The sequence below is a fragment of the Microplitis demolitor genome, chromosome 5, assembly GCF_026212275.2.
Source record: "Microplitis demolitor isolate Queensland-Clemson2020A chromosome 5, iyMicDemo2.1a, whole genome shotgun sequence".
Taxonomy (NCBI): Eukaryota; Metazoa; Arthropoda; class Insecta; order Hymenoptera; family Braconidae; genus Microplitis; species Microplitis demolitor.
In genome coordinates this window covers 16,543,440-16,561,311 of record NC_068549.1, presented here as the reverse complement: position 1 = coordinate 16,561,311, position 17,872 = coordinate 16,543,440, and the positions used below count along the sequence as shown (strand labels likewise).

Below are 17,872 nucleotides of genomic sequence, written 5' to 3'. Positions count from 1 at the left end.
TAAAAAACAATACGGTACCGAGATATTTGTAATTTATGTCTGTATTAAAAATCAATAATGAACGAACACGAATATTTTTTTACTTGTAGCTTATATATATTTTACTCCATGCTCCAAGCAGCTGAAAGTTGAATATTGAAAATATATGGTTTTTATATTTTCTAGGTAGATTTCATAAAAGTCTATATCAATCACATTTGTCCTCATGGTGGATTGTTCAAAGAATTTGTCATAATATATCATAAATAGTTGAGTAGCATAGATCGGTTAGCAAATTTAATCAGCTTTCATTTGCATTTTTTGGAGATTCTTAAGACAACTTGTCGCTGCGATATCAGCCTTCAAACGAAAAATGATCCTTTTAGGTTTGATCATTGATATTTCAGGTACCAATGATCGCACAGTATAGTTGAAGGCGGCGTTAAAAACTTGAATAAATTCCCTACAAGATCCTTTTATCAATTTTTGAAAAAGAATTTTTTTTATTTTCAACATCTATTAGAAGTAAGTGCAAATTTTTAATTTTTTCGGGTGGATTGATCAAAGTTTTGCTAAACAATTAAAAGAACAAGTTTCGTTCCTTTAATTATGTAATCTAATCAAAATGAAAAAATAATTTTTTTTTTTACTTTTCTTGCATTTTTGCGTTGGTTACTCACTAAATGCAAGGAAGATACAAAAAAAAAAAAATTCCCAAAAAATCTCAAAAAAAAAAAAAAAATCAAAGAAAAAAAAATTGAAACTCGTTTTTTTTTGTTCATAACGAGATAAGTAAACACAAAATTATATGTAAGAGTGGAGAGAGGGCGAACTTTTAATCCGAATAAAACTGAAAATGAGGGGAAGACATAACGAAACTGTTTATTACACGACTCCATTCTATTTACTCAGACTATATTAAAGTAATAATAATCATTCGATTTACGTGCTCTGGTTTATAATCTTAAAAGTTCATTGGAGTTCACAAAGATAGACTCGTAGGTAAAAGCTATGAAATTATAAAACAAGCTCAAAAATAAAGTCTGACAAACCAAGTTTTAATTTACGCCCAGCGAGGCAGAAGAATGACGAATAGTTATCTTAATGATTTTATGTAAAATTAATCCAACAAGATAAAATTAAGTTATAACCAACCACTTTATTATTTGACCAGCTTCATAATACTATCGATTCACAGGTTTAGTGATATTTGTATTTGTTGAAACAATGATTAGTCTCTTTTCATTCGCATGTATAGAGAATATATCAGTGCTCGTCTTACAATAGTAAATAAGTTGATTTATGAGTAAGAATTTATAATTTTTGTTGCAACAATAATAAATATTACCTACCCCTATCTTGATCTAGTAGTGAAAGAATAATGAGTGTATTGTGAGGATAATAGAGCAACAAAGGAAAAGTAGATGTTACTAACAAACTTTAAAAAAATTCATTGATCAGTTTTATGATATTAGTATAGAAATACAAATATGGGCTTACTAACGTATAGAAATGATATAAAGTTTTAAAATAAATATTAATAATTCATATCAACTTACCATATATACCGAATTGATTTCATTTTTAGAGCCGTTGAATTTTCTTTACACTTATAGGCCAATACTTGCTTTACACTGCTCACATCTACTGATGGGAACCTTGATGTCACGTAAGCTGAAATTATTTAAAAATCACTAACTATCATAAAGTCACGATATTAATTATTGCAAAGAAGGCATATAAGAATGATTTGTCAGCCTTTCAAAAACTTAATTTTACTTTTAAAAAACATGTTTATAATATTGATTCATTTAAGAACTACGTTTATTTTTTCTCAACAATAACCAGGAAATTTTTACTACCAATTATTTTATTTTAATAGTACCCTGTCTTTACTATTCTGGACACTAGAGACACATATTAATTTAGAAACAGTTTATGTCAGAACCGGACTGAATACTGTTCTGGATGTTAATGAGATCTCCGAAGTCTAAGTAACCATTCCTCTCGCTATATATTATAATAAGTGTTCGGATTCTATACAATAATAAGAGCTGTGCTGAGAGGTTTGTATACTGCTCTGTTCTAACTATGAATGGCGACTATTTTAACAGTAAGTAGTCATATGTTTCATGTACTGTGTAGCACAGCACTGGTTATTGTTTAAAAAGTAATGGTACGTGTTTTTTCCTACATTTTTCTTCGGTTACTGCGCTGAACAGCCACCAGTGCTATCTATTTTTCCCGTACAAAAATTTTTATAATATATATAATGTAATTTGAATACCAAATTTTGCTCTGTAATGATTTGAATAGAATTTTTTTTTTTTTTCATATGTAACTCAAGGGGAGCTACTGTAGCTATACTAGCAAACACACGCTTTTTTTTTATCGCTCTGATGTATTACTCATTCTGACTTATATAAATTAATTTTCTGTAACAAATTGCTTTCAATTTTTTTAAAATAAATATTTATTTGTGTATATATAAATCGTGTTCGTAAAATTGGTAGGCAAGGTGTGGAAAGGCCTCAACTCAAATTGGGGAAATTTCAGGGTTAAGTCTCTTGGCTGTTACTGCCTGACCACGTGTTGTGTACACTCTCCGTGGTTTAGGTCTTAAAAGTGTCAATAGACCGGGCGTGGACCCTCGGACATTAGAAGAGTTATACCGTTTAATTCTCTGAAGACCGACACCAAAGACTTACATAATAGTGCGCCGAACAGCAGCGAAAAAAAAACTTGGTGCTCTAATTAAGGCACTGATCTTTACTCGTGAAAGAAACGGGTCAGCTGGTGACATTAAGGAGTTCTTTAATAGAAAAAGAACCGTCCAGGACAGAGATCTTGATAACTCGTTTATTGGTTTAGAGGATAGCTCGCAATTGGCTAAGAAAACCCATAATTTGCCAGTCCACGTCATTCATTCTGTTTCAGATTTCTTAAACATGCCATTGCACTCAGGAAATTACCCCAGCTTACCGTCTGTCTCATCATTACTTGAAAAACTTGCCAAGCAAATGGAGGATATGCAAAAAGAAGCTAACGCCAATACCATTAGGTTAAAAAACCAAATGAAATCGGGTCAATCCGAAAGCCAGAAAGCCATCGATAATATTAGAGCTGATTTCAGGAAATGTGAAGCAACTATGCTAAACCAATTAAATAACACTATCGAAAGGCAAAACAAAATTAAAACTGAAACTGAAGCTCTAAAAACTGTCACCAGCTACTCTTCGTCAAATACTTCTGCAGTGAAACTCGCTGGATACCAAGTTTCAACTTAGGAAGCTTGAGGACATGGTTCACCAATAGGACAAGATTTCTAAGAAACTAAACATCACAGCCAAAAATCACTGATGTTGCGAATCAAATCTTTTTAATCAAGCCAATAAGTTCATTGAAGAAAAGTTTAACGTGGCTAGTGCCATCGTGATTGTGGCCCCAATCAAGCAAGATAGTTAAGTCCTCAGGGTCAAGTGTAGTAATGAAAGGGTCAAGGATGCAATAAGGGTTGCTAAGTCCAAAGTTGCTGCGTTCTCTCTACCAACAGGTTACCAAGATTACACTGTTCATGTTGCACCGGCTATCAAGGAGAAACGATTGGGCCATGCTAGTGGTGGTATCGCCATAATCGCCAAAAAAATCTTAAATATTGTTATCTTGGACTTTTCTGATAGCTAGCTCTTCGTTGAGGTATCCGCTGGCTCTTCGTTGAGGTATCCACTGGCTCTATAAGCTTTGTTCTTGGTTGTATTTACCTCTGTCCACTTCGAAATTTGTACAGTTCATTGGACTTACTGCAATTAACTATTAAAGAAATTATCCTCTCACACGGTCATGTTGCTTGGTTCTTAGTTGGCGGCTATAACGCTCGTGTAGGACCCCTAGGAAAAATCCCTAGAGACATAATTCTTGGAAATAACCTAACCGAGCAAAGAGTATTCTTCGATCTAAAAATCGACGCAAAGGGACGGAAATTGCATAACTTGATGAACAACAATTTTTTGGTACTCGTCAATAGTTGGTCACTTAGTGACTCCTCTGGAAAAATTATCTTTATTGGTAATGGTCACAGCGCAATTGACTACGTACGGGCTAACATTCAAAGCTTAGAATTTATTAAGGATATGGAAGTGCTACAAACCGAGAACCCTTTCGATCATATTCCTACTTTTCTGCAGCTTTATCACCCTAGTGCTACTTTCTCCTCTGATCACAGTGCCAGTCCTGTTAAAGTTTTCAAAATAATTTACCCCTAGCATACGGATAATTACAAAGTCTTTAGAACGAACATGTAGTGGTCAGCTAGAGTTGCTGCAGACTTCTCCGGTTCCTCAACTAATACGCTAAACTGTAATCTAAATGTGGCTATTATCGAAGGGGCAAAATTGACTGGTATGTGTAAAAAGGTACGTTGCTCAAGGTGCTGCAAGAAAATGCAGGTGTGGTTTGATGACGAATGTAAAGCTAAAAAATATAAGGTAGGGGTCCTATTTAAGCTCTTTAAAGAAGCTAATTTTCTAGGTCCCGGGAAAGTAATGTATGTCAACGCCAAAAAAGCTACAAAGCCCTTCTCAAGGACAAGAAATGTCAGCATCAGGCAAAAATCCTTGACCGATTGGCAAACGTAAAAAACTCCATTGAGTTTTAGGCCGAAGTAAAAAAAATGCAGATATAAATCCAACCCTATCAACTTGGAAACCTGGAATTCTTTTTATAAGAAACACCCCCGAATGAACTGAATGATACTACTTTTTATGGTGTATTAAACCCCTTATTAGATATGCAATTCACAATGAATGAACTAGGACTAGCTATTAAAAACTGCAAATCTAACAAAGCCTCAGGTTCCGACCACATTAAAAATTAATTTTATAAAGCTCTACCTAGCAATTGGAAATACTATATTTTATGTCTCTTCAACAAAGTGTTGGAATCCTAATCCGTACCACGCAACTAATTTTTCTCATTGGTCACAATGCTGCAAAAAAAGGGAAACAAATGTGATCTCTCAAATTATCGGGACATTGCTGATTAATCACATAGCAAAGCTCTTCACTTACATGCTGAACAAACGACTTGAGAAATGGGCCAAGTTCCCTAAGGTGATCCTTGAAACTCAAGCGGGCTTTTGGGAAAGGAGAGGTTGCAATGATAACTTATTTAGTATACTTTCGGCTATAAATATCCGTTTGGGGCAGCGTCAAGCCAAGTTGTACGTCTTATTCGTTTACTTTAAAAGAGCATTTGATTCCATTAACTATAAGCTTCTTTGGATGAAGCTACTCAATATGGGTGTCAGCGCCAAACTAGTGAGATTACTCAGGGAAATGTCTTGCAGTGTGTCCTTTTCAGTTAAATGTAATGGCGATTGTTCAAGCAACTTTATTGTTTCGGAAGGGGTTCTCCAGGGTAAACTCCTGAGCCCCCTGTTGTTTATATTATTTATATCTGACATCGAAGACGTTTTCAAGGCTAATGGCTGCGTGGGAGTTACAGACAGCTATGACTATTTGGGACTTACAGCTACTTCCAGTGGTTTCAGCCGTACCACTGCAACAAACGCAATCAACAAAGCTTGTGCAGCTTTAAATATGGTCAATGCAATTATTTTCACAAACAAGATCGACTCAACGGAATATATCATGAAACTGTTTGATAGTATCGTCAGCGCTACTCTATTATAAGCCTCACCCATATGGGCAATTACCTACCTAGACTTAATTGAGAAGATACAGTGTAACTGCATTAAACAGATGTTTGGTCTCCCAAAGACCACTGCTGGAGCACTTCTAAGAGTTGAACTGGGCAGATCGCGTCTAGCGTACTTCGTCATAAAGGCCACATGGGATTGGATCACAAAAATTTTAGCTATGGATGACGCACGACTGCTGAAAATTTGCCTAAAACGAATGCTTAACCTAATACAACCTGCAAGTTCTAAAAACAACTGGCTTTGCAATTTTCTACTCATCGTCAAGGTTACCTATCTCGAAATCATTCCTCGGCTAGAAAAGTTGGATCTATCTAACTGGCTGCCATGTAGGGAAGAGTTTCTGTGTCGCTATAAAAATAAAATGCAGCAGGAGGAAATCCTTCTCGCAATGAACGCACACTACCTACAAACGCCTTATCTAATCGATGACACCCACGTAAGATGCAGTGGCCTTTCGAAAAGAATCAACCTAAAGGTTCAAAAATGCTTAAACAGCTAAGACTTGCCAGCAGTTTTTACTTTTTTATCAAGGTTAACGGATGCCGATATGATTTCAACATCTTGGAAAAGTGTCCTATCTGCAAATATAACGAAGTCGACTCGGTTGATCATCTGATTCTCAAATGTCCTCTCTTTAGTCAGTATCGCCAGCTACATTTAAACTCTGCCTTCACTGCACCTTATACTGTTCGAGATATAGTAAACCAATTTGAAGTTAAACAAATTAAAGCAATTTACCAGTATATCTTACTACATGCCTGCCGCCTGAGAGCTTTCATCTTAAACGAATAATTATTTTTTTACTCTGCCACTTCTGGCCGGTTTAGCAGAAAAATCTATAAAAGCCATTCCACGATATGTTTTCACTTTACTTTATTTTTATTTTTTCTCTTATCTTATTCCATTATTTGTAAATATGACCCCCTTGCTATGGAAATGTATGCCTCCTTAAAGCAATACATAAATAATAATAATAAAAAATTGTAACTGAATATGGATTAAGTAAATTTAATACTTGAAAACTGAATAATTTATGAAATCTAAATAAATATTTATTAAATTTAACAAATATATCATTTGCTTCTTTAGAAATATTTTAACCTATCAACAATATTTGTTATTTGAAGTAAACTCATATTTTATCAGAATAAGTATCAAGCGCCATTAAATTTCTGTAATAATTTGTCTAATGTAAATGATTTTTCTCTTCACATAAGTCTAAAATTATTCAAATTATAGAACTACAAGTTGTTACCCGCCCGCTTCGCTAGGCATTTTGTAATATTACTCTCAAAGAATTTTTGAGTAAAAATTACCCATAAAGTTTGGTACTAAGGACACCTAGCCATTAACAAAATTTTTACTATGTTGTTGGTAGAAATTGCGCTTCATTAACATGCTATCGAGTAGAATATTTTACTATGTGCATGGGAGAAATTTAAATATTTATCACATGTCCTCACAGTATCAAACTTTTTGGGTAATTTTTACTAAAAATTTCTCTGCGTGTAGATGACTCTACATTTCGTTTTGATTGTTTATATCAATATCCTAGAATTTACCATTAGAATATCAGTAAATATTCTTATTCTGTGGCACTTTTCTGTTTAAAAAAAATAGTTGTGAGTGATAAAACCACAGGATAGAGTCAATTGTTATTATTCCGACTAACCCCATAACAGTCGGCCCTAACTTTATCATGAGGCAGAGCTAGAAAAGACTTCGTCTCTCCTGCGCATGCGTGTTACACCGCGTGCCTCACTTCTCTGCGGCAAGAAAACACACATCACTGAACACGTAGTATTTATAAAAATTTTTGCTTCTTAAACTTTTAAAAACTTTGTATTAAATAAAGATATCGCAGTAATTTTTTTTAGATAAGGGCCAAGTGCCTAAGAAATAAAACTTATAAAACGGAATTGAAATCTATCCAGTAATTTTTCCGTGATGCGCGCACAACTGTAGACCTCTATCATTTTATTTATATAGATATTTCATATCAAAAGTTGAAATGGGGTAAAACGAATTACATTTTCGATCGACATCGTTATTTTTTGTGACTGGTCTCTTACTCAAGTCGTAACCCCCAATGAGCATTTAAATGAGTTTTTCGACTTGTCGCCAGGCAATGGGTATTCTTTCATCACTGAACTCTTTTGTTGTTGGGTCATAAGTAATCCTGTGTCTATTTATTTGACGCAACGAAATCTACTACTACTTCTGGTCCATAAAAACCGCGTGTTAATATAGCAAGGCTATTAGTTTTTAATTACCTACCGCTAGGACCAGCCGATCTTTTGTTTCTATTTTGTTGCCAGCACTTTTAGTATCTCTGAGTCCATTTTTGAGCAGTAACAAAATTAATGGCTGTTCCTTGTTACCAAAAATAGTGTATGAAGGTAGTAGCGACATTGCTCATTAGTTACCAGTGGTTAGAGTCAGCTGATTTTCATTTATTGCACGACTCATGATGCGAAGCATCAGAGAGTGCTTTACGATCGAAAAATTTTTTTCACCTCACTTCGGCAACTATTTCTATTATTATACTTTTGTTGATTCACGGAATTAAGATATGTTGCACACCACTTTGAAGATAATTTAATGGAGATTAATTCAATACTTTTCAAAAATTTATCTAGTTCAATAAAAACCGACAAAACATCAAAATAGTTTAAAAAAAATTCCTGTCCGTCAAGTATGAATCCCGTATACACGATAACTTGCGAGAAAATCCAGTAATTGAATCAAATTTTTTTTTTTAAAATTCTTTGAAAGATTTGTAGAAATCGGTTCGAGCAACAAAATCGGTTTTGCAGCAACTATTTAGCAACAAATCAGTGCATAATTTATTAGTTCCTGCTTACTTTTCACTGCCATCGGTTTATCCGTTCAAAAGTTACCGAATATATACATACATCTATTGGGGAAATTTTCATATTGTAAATGGGTATTGGGTTAAAGAAATATAATATTTTCTCATTGATAATGCAAAACCAAACCTCTCACTGAATAGACCAACAGGCATTCCTTTCCTTTAATAATTAACAAGCGCAAATTTCAGGGATTCAGGCGAGCCCCCCAGCTCATAAGATTAAATTAATTAAGTTAACTGTAAGCAACCGTGGCCTGGACAAGAGCTAGCCCACCAGACCCACCGGTTATACAATCTAAAAAACGAATTGCATTACAATATGTAGTTATCGAGAGAGTCCATAAAGATCAAGAGTTAGTATGGTTATGAACACATTTTAGTACATTATATCATGATTTATTCGGGAAAAGTGACATAAAATGTTTTTTTTTTTAAACTTTTTGTCACCGATATTTTGAATCAACCGATGAAGATGGTTCCCGCGGTAACGTTAATCAGAGGAGTCTTGAAATCGATTTGAATGAAAATCTTAATGAAATCGAATAAGTCATCATAATCACTTGAATTGGTATCATTTTTTCAAGAGTTAGCATGTACGAAAAGTTTGAACGACACAATTATTTAATGTTCAAATCTATATCGTTGATGGTAATATTATTTTACATAGCAGAATAATATTTTGAGTTCAAAAAGTTTACAAGTTTATGTCTTAGAAATTTCATTTTTGGTCTCTGAGCTCAAAAACATAACTTCAATTATAGCTTTGAGCTCAAAAAAATTTGGGCTTAAAAATATGGGAAAACTACGACGCTGGCTTGCTTAGTCCACCACTTTTCAAGTCTTTAATAACATACTTTTTTAATTATTACATCGTCAATCACGAGTATTGCTACCAATAAAGTAAAAAAGAATTTACCAATATCGTTGAAATATTATTTATATACTTCACTAATGTTTTAATATCATATTAAACTTTTTATGACTTGTTTTCCATCAAAGAGATATCCTGATGACAGCATTCACGAAGAACGAGAAGTAATAAAAGCAAACAAAAAAAAAAAAATACATGTCCATGGTGAAAATATCAGAAAATTACATTAATAAACCCCAAGAACGATCAATAAATGTCTATTATGAAGCATTTTGATTGCTATAAGAACTATATAAATTGATTGATTCGTTTGGGAAATATTGTGAACTAAAATTCTTGAAAAAGAATATATATATGTTTATTAGACTGATTCAAAAAAATCGACTACTTTTTTCAAGATCACCTCGGAAATATTGTTCGAGATGACGGAAAGAAAATACGGTAGAAGTTTGAGTTCTTAATATTAATATTACCAACTGTCTCGTCGCAATTTTCGATTTCTTATTTAAATAACACGGAAAATTTTTTTTTTCAACTTGGGAATTTTATAACTTATCAGCAGATCAATTTATCGAAAAGACTAATTTAAAATTTTGTAGGAAATTGAAGGCTCTACGAAAAAGGTCTCTTTTCATTTTTCGATAATTTAATTTTTCAAAATTCATTCAAGGTCAAAGTTAGATTAATGGTAAATTTTAGTATCATTGCCTTAAACGCGAAGCGCGCAGGCATGCTCTACTCTCGCCTAAAAATCGTGATTTCGATTAAAACTTGATTTTCATAATTTAAACAAAAAAAAAATCATGTATAAAAAGCATATTGAGATAAATAATAATAACTACAGAACACGTTAAAAAGATTTTCTTATCGATTAAATAAGATTTTTCAGGAAAAACGTTTGCATATAATTTGATAACATTCTTAGAATTATACAAGACATAAGTGGAAATCGTACTAAATACCAAGTTTGCTTCAATTTTTTTTTTTTGCATAAACGAATTCACCAGGGTACTGACACAATGATGCTCTATTGAAGTCAAGTAAAGTATCTAATCTGCAAACATAAACATGGATACTTTTTTTTTGGGTAGGTATCGTCGGCTAAAAACGATTGACAGATTTTTAATTGATTGGTTTTTGATTCATGACAATTTTTAAGTGAATTTTTTAAGAACGAAGAAGAATCAAAAGCAAATTATCATCCATAATTATTGTTGCCGAGAGTTAAAAACATTGAATAGAAAACAAAGACAACTAAAAAAGCAAAAAAACACATGAAGAGAATGTAAGAACATCAAAAGAAATCTAAGGAGAATGTAGGAGAATCAAAAAAATAATTTTAAGAACTTGAGAGAACCAAAAGAAAACTAATAGTTCGACTCGGGCATAAATATATAGCAATTATTTTGTGCAATAAATTTGAATTTAAATCATTCAAAAACTTTTTCTGTTGCGACAAAATATTTATGTTATGTAACAAATCCCTCAGGGGCACGGGAGTCTGGTCATTTGTGACGATTTGTTACATACCAGGAGGAAGGGGTCTAAAAAATCTGCAAAATGTGTGACGTAATTTATGGATGTTCCCTTAAGGCTACAAATAAAAATATATATTTAACAAAAAAAAATTGAAAAATTTTGAAATGTTCAAAATTGAATCATTATAAAACTTATTATTGTTTATTTTTGTCTCAAATTTTTTTGTAGACTATCTTTATCTGTTCTTGAAAGACTCTAAAATTTTCAGAAAGGTGTTATTTATTTATTTTTTTTTTCGAAAAAAAAAATTTTACCCAACAAAAATATGTGCATAATTTTATAAAAATGTTAATATTTGTTTCGGTATAATCAAATGTTTATAAATTTACCATTTTGACTTCAAGAATTTATTACTTGAAAAGTTTTTAATATTTTGATTTGAAATTTAGTACACAATTTCTATGATTCTCCCCCTTCAGAATAAAAGTATTGACGATCTGATCCGATGAATAACTTTCAATTTAGAGCAGTTTATTTACGCGGACGTGGTGTTGAAATCGTTTTTTGTTTATAAAAAATAGCCAAACAGAGTTTTCTTTCAGTAACGTTTGATTTTCTCATTTTTTATATCATCTCGAAGAACTCTACAAATCAATCTTGGACTAATTATTTCATTAAGAGATTGCGAAAAAAAAAAATTAAAATTAAAATTTCTAATTTCGAAAATTCATATCTTCAAAAAGAAAAAAAATAACATCTCTCTGAAAATTTCAGAGTCTTTTAACAACAGATAAAGGTAGTCTACAAAAAAAATTTGAGACAAAAAAAATAATAAGTTTTTGAATGATTCAAATTTGAACATTTAGAAATTGTGTAATTTTTCAAAATTTTTTTTCTAATATATTCTTTTTGTAACCTCAAGTATCCTCTTAAATATGAACCAAGGCAGATTCTTGTAACTCTAATACACTGTGAAAAATTCCCATTAAATTTTACTATGAGTGCATTGTAACCTCGGACCATAAGAAAACTGGTACAAAATTTACAAGTGTCCCATAGTAAACGTATGCGCATAGGTCCCAATCGTGTCGTCTGCGCATACCGTTTACTATGGGACACTTGTAAATATTGTACCAGTTTTCTTATGGTCCGGGGTTACAATGCACCCATAGTAAAATTTGTTGGAAATTTTTCACAGTGTAGTTGTCAAGATATTCGAAAAATAAGCTTGGAAAATTCGAAAAATGATAAGATTTTGAGTTTTACATAACTTTTGATAAAAGTTTTTAAAATTTTTTTCCATTGGTAAAACTTCCTTATAAGATGAAAGAAAACTTGAGACCAAAGCTCATCCAAATCGAAAGGGCTCGATTCCAACTATCAGTCGATTTGACATGGAATGACCTACAGATATGGGTAAAATAAAAATGTATTAAAATATATAAGATTTTTAACAAAAACTGACATTCAAATTGAAACCATAAAGAAATTATTAAATATTTCAGTTGTTTGTGATGAATTAAAATCGAGAATGAACGTGATCAATTTAATATAAAACGTCATTATGTTTATGATTTAAAGAATTGAATTGTTGATCTTTCAAAGAAAAAAAACGTTGAATAATACAATTATATTTTAGAAACTTGAGAAAATTCAGGATGTAAGAATTATTGAAAAGAATAATAGCAACGAAACTTTAGAAAAGTAATAAAACACAGTGAAGAAAAATGAAAAATGTATCATGTATCCATTTAAATTGTGAAGCTTTGTTCACTATTGATTAAATATTTGTTTTATTGCATTGTTGCGATTCTTTTGAATTGATGATTATTTACCTTGTAAACCATGCTTTATAATAAAAACTACTATGAAAAAATTTTGGTTTAGTTTAAAATACAAAAAATGAATAAGTTTAGTGAGATGATTTGTTATACTGTCAAACTAAAAAAAAACTTTTATATTGAATAAATTTTATTACACTAAATTGATACTTTTTCTGTTAATATCGTTTGAATTTTTAGGCTTTTATCATTAACAAAAAAATCTGGAAAAACGTTGAAGCTGCGGACCAGCCCCAAAACTTCCTGCTATTTTCGAGCTTGAGGAGCTCGGATTCGAGTTTTAAAACATCATTGTAAATACACTTTTGTGCTTACCAAGCTCAAAATTATGTACGTGTCTTGCCTTGCACTACAACAATTTAAAATCAAAAATACTTCAAAACGATTTAAAACTGATTAAATTTCGAAGCTGATCGATAGTCTTTCCAGAGATATTAAAAAAAAAACGATTTTTACCGTTTTTTTCTCTAACAATATCCTTCGAAAAAATTAAGTGGTTGAGATAGTTCTTGCGGCAACCAACACGTTTTGTCGAGTTCTAAAGCTCTAAAGCTGATTTGATTTGGGAATAGATTCATCAAGTCACAGGAAGGATGACGACTGACAAACTTTTTCGATTATCGCAATATCTAAATCGGTTAATTCTTTAACAGTTATTAAAGTTTACACACACGCACATTTTGACATCATTCTAAAAATAGCCATAATAGCTTCTCAGGACCTAAAAACCTCAGCACCTGATGAAAACTCGGTTTTCTAAAATCGTGGCGAAAATAACTTCCCGAATTTCAGAGTTCCTCATATTTTCAACGTGTTAATATGTCAATGACTTCAATGTTCATAAACAAATTTACTCGATCTGTTTAGTTTGGCAGTGAATTAATTGAATTTAGTACTTTATTTGAAAATTACAAACAGGGGATGAACGATGTATCTCTAGTTTTTGTTACGTTTATCTTTTATTTTTAAGATGGGTATCTGTTAAGTTTATCCTAGTTTTTTTTTACAAACAAAATAGTCTAGTCGAGAAGTGAGTTTTCTGCGAAAAATCGTTAAACCACTCTTAAAAATATGGCGATTGGTGCATTGGATTCAGAATTTCATTCTGAGAAATGGGTATTTTTTTTTATCCGCCATTAAAAATTCCATTTGTTATAAACAAAAAACAAAGATACAAAAAGGAAGTCTCCAGTTTTAGCTATAACTTCAAAAGTACTAAAGATATCTGAAATTTAAAAAATTTGGAAAATCCAAATGTGCACGACTCATGATGCTCATTTATTATGAAATAATAAAATAATAATAAAAAACTGACGGGAAGTACGAATAAATTTAAAATATTTACAAATTTCTATCATTAAAATTTGTTGTTGTTTTTTTTTTCTTTTTTTAATTATATTAGTAATTTTTTAAAATTATAAAAGAATTTTTTCAAAATATCGTGATTAATAACAAAAAAAACAAATATATGCAGATAAAAAAAAAAATTGAAATGAAAAAATTTAGGCTTACCAATTAGCAATAACACAAAAAAAAAACAGCTGTACTAGGACGGTAATGTGCAAGCGCCCCTAGTGGAATAAATGTACGTATAATGTATAGATGTATCACCATCCATATTTATTTTACATAGATACATGTATGTACACGGGGAAAACAAAACAGGTAATTTTCCTATGTTATATAGTAATATTTCCTATGTTCGCATAGGAATTTTTACTATGCGAACATAGGGAAATTTACCATGTTAACATAGGAATTATTCCTATGTTGCATAGTAAATTTCCCTATGCTACATAGTGAATTTCCCTATGTTAACATAGGAACAATTCCTATGCCTAGAAAAATAAAAAAAAACATAATTTACTTATTTCCTCACATGTAGGGGAAGTGGGGGCAGAATAAGCCCCCTAAAATATTAGATTCTTCGAAATATTTGGGGGCAAAATGGGCCCCCCCAAACTTTTTAACATGTAAAGTGTTTGGGGCGGGGGAGGGGCAAAATGGATCACTGAGGCAAAATAGGCCACTGAGGCCAAATGGACCACTGGGGCAAAATGGCCACCCAAAATTTTTTTACATATAAGAAAAACAAATCTCATCCTTTTATGATTTTTGTAACACAAGAATTTTTCCTATGTTAACATAGGAATAATTCCTATGGTACATAGTATTTTTTCCTATGATAACATAGTAAAATTTCCTATTCTACAAAGGGAAAATTACTGTGGTAACATAGGAAAAAATGCTATGTAACATAGGAATTATTCCTATGTTAACATAGGAACTTTTCCTATGTATTATAGGAAAACTTCTTATGTAACATAGTACTTTTTCCTATATTTTTATTGGGAATTTCCCTATGTTTACATAGGAAAAATGCCTAAGTGCACATAGGAATAGTTACTATGCCAACATAGGAAATATTACTGTTTTTTTTTCTCCGTGTATAGTTTATTGTTTTTATTGTAGTTATACAGCCTTTTTATTCTTCTATTAATTGTAATTAAACGACACTGAGTTACTTAGCCATTTTCAATAGGGGATCTACAAATCTTTCAAAGAATTTTTTTTTTAAAAATTTGATTCAATTACTGGATTTTCTCGCAAGTTATCGTGTATACGGAATTCATACTTGACGGACAAGAATTTTTTATAATCTATTTTGATGTTTTTTCGGTTTTTATTGAACTAAATAAATTTTTAAAAAGTATGGAATTAATCTCCATTAAATTATCTTCAAAATGGTGTGCAACATATCGTAATTCCGTGAATCAACAAAGGTATAATAATAGAAATAGTTGCTGAAGTGAAAAAAATTTTTTGATCGTAAAGCACTCTCTGATGCTTCGCATCATGAGTCGTGCAAAAAGATCCTAAAAAAGGAGAAAATTTTAGTAAAATAAGTCTTGACTCCCCCAGTTGTAGCTCCATTATTTATAATTTTAATTTAACGTTGAAAGTTGGGCTCCGCGCGGCCGTTTCGGTGCCTGCGCGTCGTCGCCAAGCAAAGTATGCAACACAAAATAATTTTTTTATAACATAAAATATTAATTTAAAAATCTGAATAAATTATAGTGTCATCTAGACACTTAAAGAAATATAGCCCCGCATAAAAAAAATGTTTAGCTTGATTTTTGTTTAAGTTATTTAATTGTCAATTAACAAATTTGATGCGGTAAAGTATTTTAAAATTCAATAAAAAATAAAGAAAAATTTTTTCTATAACTTTAACGCACATGGCTGTATTTGTAATTTTTTAAAGCTACGGAAGAAAAATATAATGAAAATGGAAATTTGTTTATAACAAATTCTTTATAAAATAATCAATGAAAATTTCAATAAAAAATAGAGAAAATTTTTCTTTATAACTTTAATGCACATGGCTGTATTTGTAATTTTTTTAAGCTACGGAAAAAAAATATAATGAAAATGGAAATTTGTTTATAACAAATTCTTTATAAAATAATCAATGAAAATTTCAATAAAAAAAAATTTTTTCTCAGAATTATATAGAGAATTGTAAATAATGATTTAAAAAAAAATGATTTCTTAATAAATAATTTAAATGGTGGATAAATGAAAAAAACAATTATAAGCAATTAACAAATTTTTTTAAGAAAAAATTTTTTATTTAAAGATCATTATTTTACTAAGACAACAGAATGACAAAAAAAAATTTTTCAAAAATATTGAATTTGTCTATTTGTTTATAAAAAATTTTTAAACAATGAATGTTAAAAATTTTTTAGCCAAGCAATTAAACGCAATATATGAATACAAAAACAACCAAAATTAAAGACTTAGGAAAAAAATTTTTTTTTATAACATTAGCCGGATATTTCAATTTTTGATAACTTTGAAAAATCATTATAAACAAATGAAAAAACTTTTATGAACTATTACAACGGAATCTTGTTGATTATTTTATAACAAGAGCCGCCAAAAGAAAAAAAATTTATAGACACATTTTTTAAACATTTTTAAGAGATTTTATAAAAACTCAAGTCTCAGACAAATTTGTTAATTAACAATTAAATAACTTAAACAAAAATCAAGCTAAACATTTTTTTTATGCGGGGCTATATTCCTTTAAGTGTCTAGATGACACTATAATTTATTCAGATTTTTAAATTAATATTTTATGTTATAAAAAAATTATTTTGTGTTGCATACTTTGCTTGGCGACGACGCGCAGGCACCGAAACGGCCGCGCGCAGCCCAAATTTCAACGTTAAATTAAAATTATAAATAATGGAGCTACAACTGGGGGAGTCAAGACTTATTTTACTAAAATTTTCTCCTCTTTTAGGATCTTTTTTTAAATTTTAGATATCTTTAATACTTTTGAAGTTATAGCTAAAAAACGGAGACTCCCTTTTTGTCTCTTCGTTTTTTGTTTTTAACAAATGGAATTTTTAATGGCGGATAAAAAAAAAATACGCATTTCTCAGAATGAAATTCTAAATCCAATGCACCAATCACCATATTTTTAAGAGTGGTTTAACGATTTTTCGCAGAAAACTCACTTCTTGACTAGACTAAAAACTCTAAACGCAATAAAACCCGAGGTTCGATCTACTCTATAATTCAGCAATCTACACGGAAAAAAATTTCCTGTAGCTGCAACAGGAGGCAGTCATGTTGCAGCAACAGGAAAAAATCTTGTTGTAGCAACAGGATTTATACGGTTGTTACGACTTAATAGTAAAATATAGTTACACAGTAAAAAATTTTGCGTCATTGCGTCAAAAAACTTGGTGTTAAAAATTTTTGTGTTAAATATTTAATAGTTTTATGTGTACATTGAATATTTATTCTGTTAAATCAACACAAAAAAGAGTTTAATATTTAACACAAAAATTTTCAACACTAAGTTTTTTGACGCAATGACGCAAAATTTTTTACTGTGTAACTATATTTTACTATTAAGTCGCAACAACAGTATTAATCCTGTTTCTACAGCAGAATTTTCCTGTCGCTGCAACTGGATTTTTCCTGTCGCTGCAACATGACTGCCTCCTGTTGCATCTACAAGAAAATGCTGTTGCTGCAACATGCCTACCTCCTGTTGCAGCAACAGGAAATTTTTTTCCGTGTATATTGTCATT

At 31.1% G+C, this 17,872-nt stretch overlaps 1 protein-coding gene across 1 annotated transcript in view; it reads right to left on the bottom strand.

The window, feature by feature from the left end:
* Positions 1–17,872, bottom strand: part of LOC103577582 (sex determination protein fruitless) — an 88,584-nt gene that overhangs the window by 13,694 nt on the left and 57,018 nt on the right. The window contains exon 8 of the mRNA XM_008558282.3: positions 1,539–1,653. Coding sequence (XP_008556504.1) covers positions 1,539–1,653 — 115 coding nt within the window. The remainder of the gene's footprint in view (positions 1–1,538; positions 1,654–17,872) is intronic.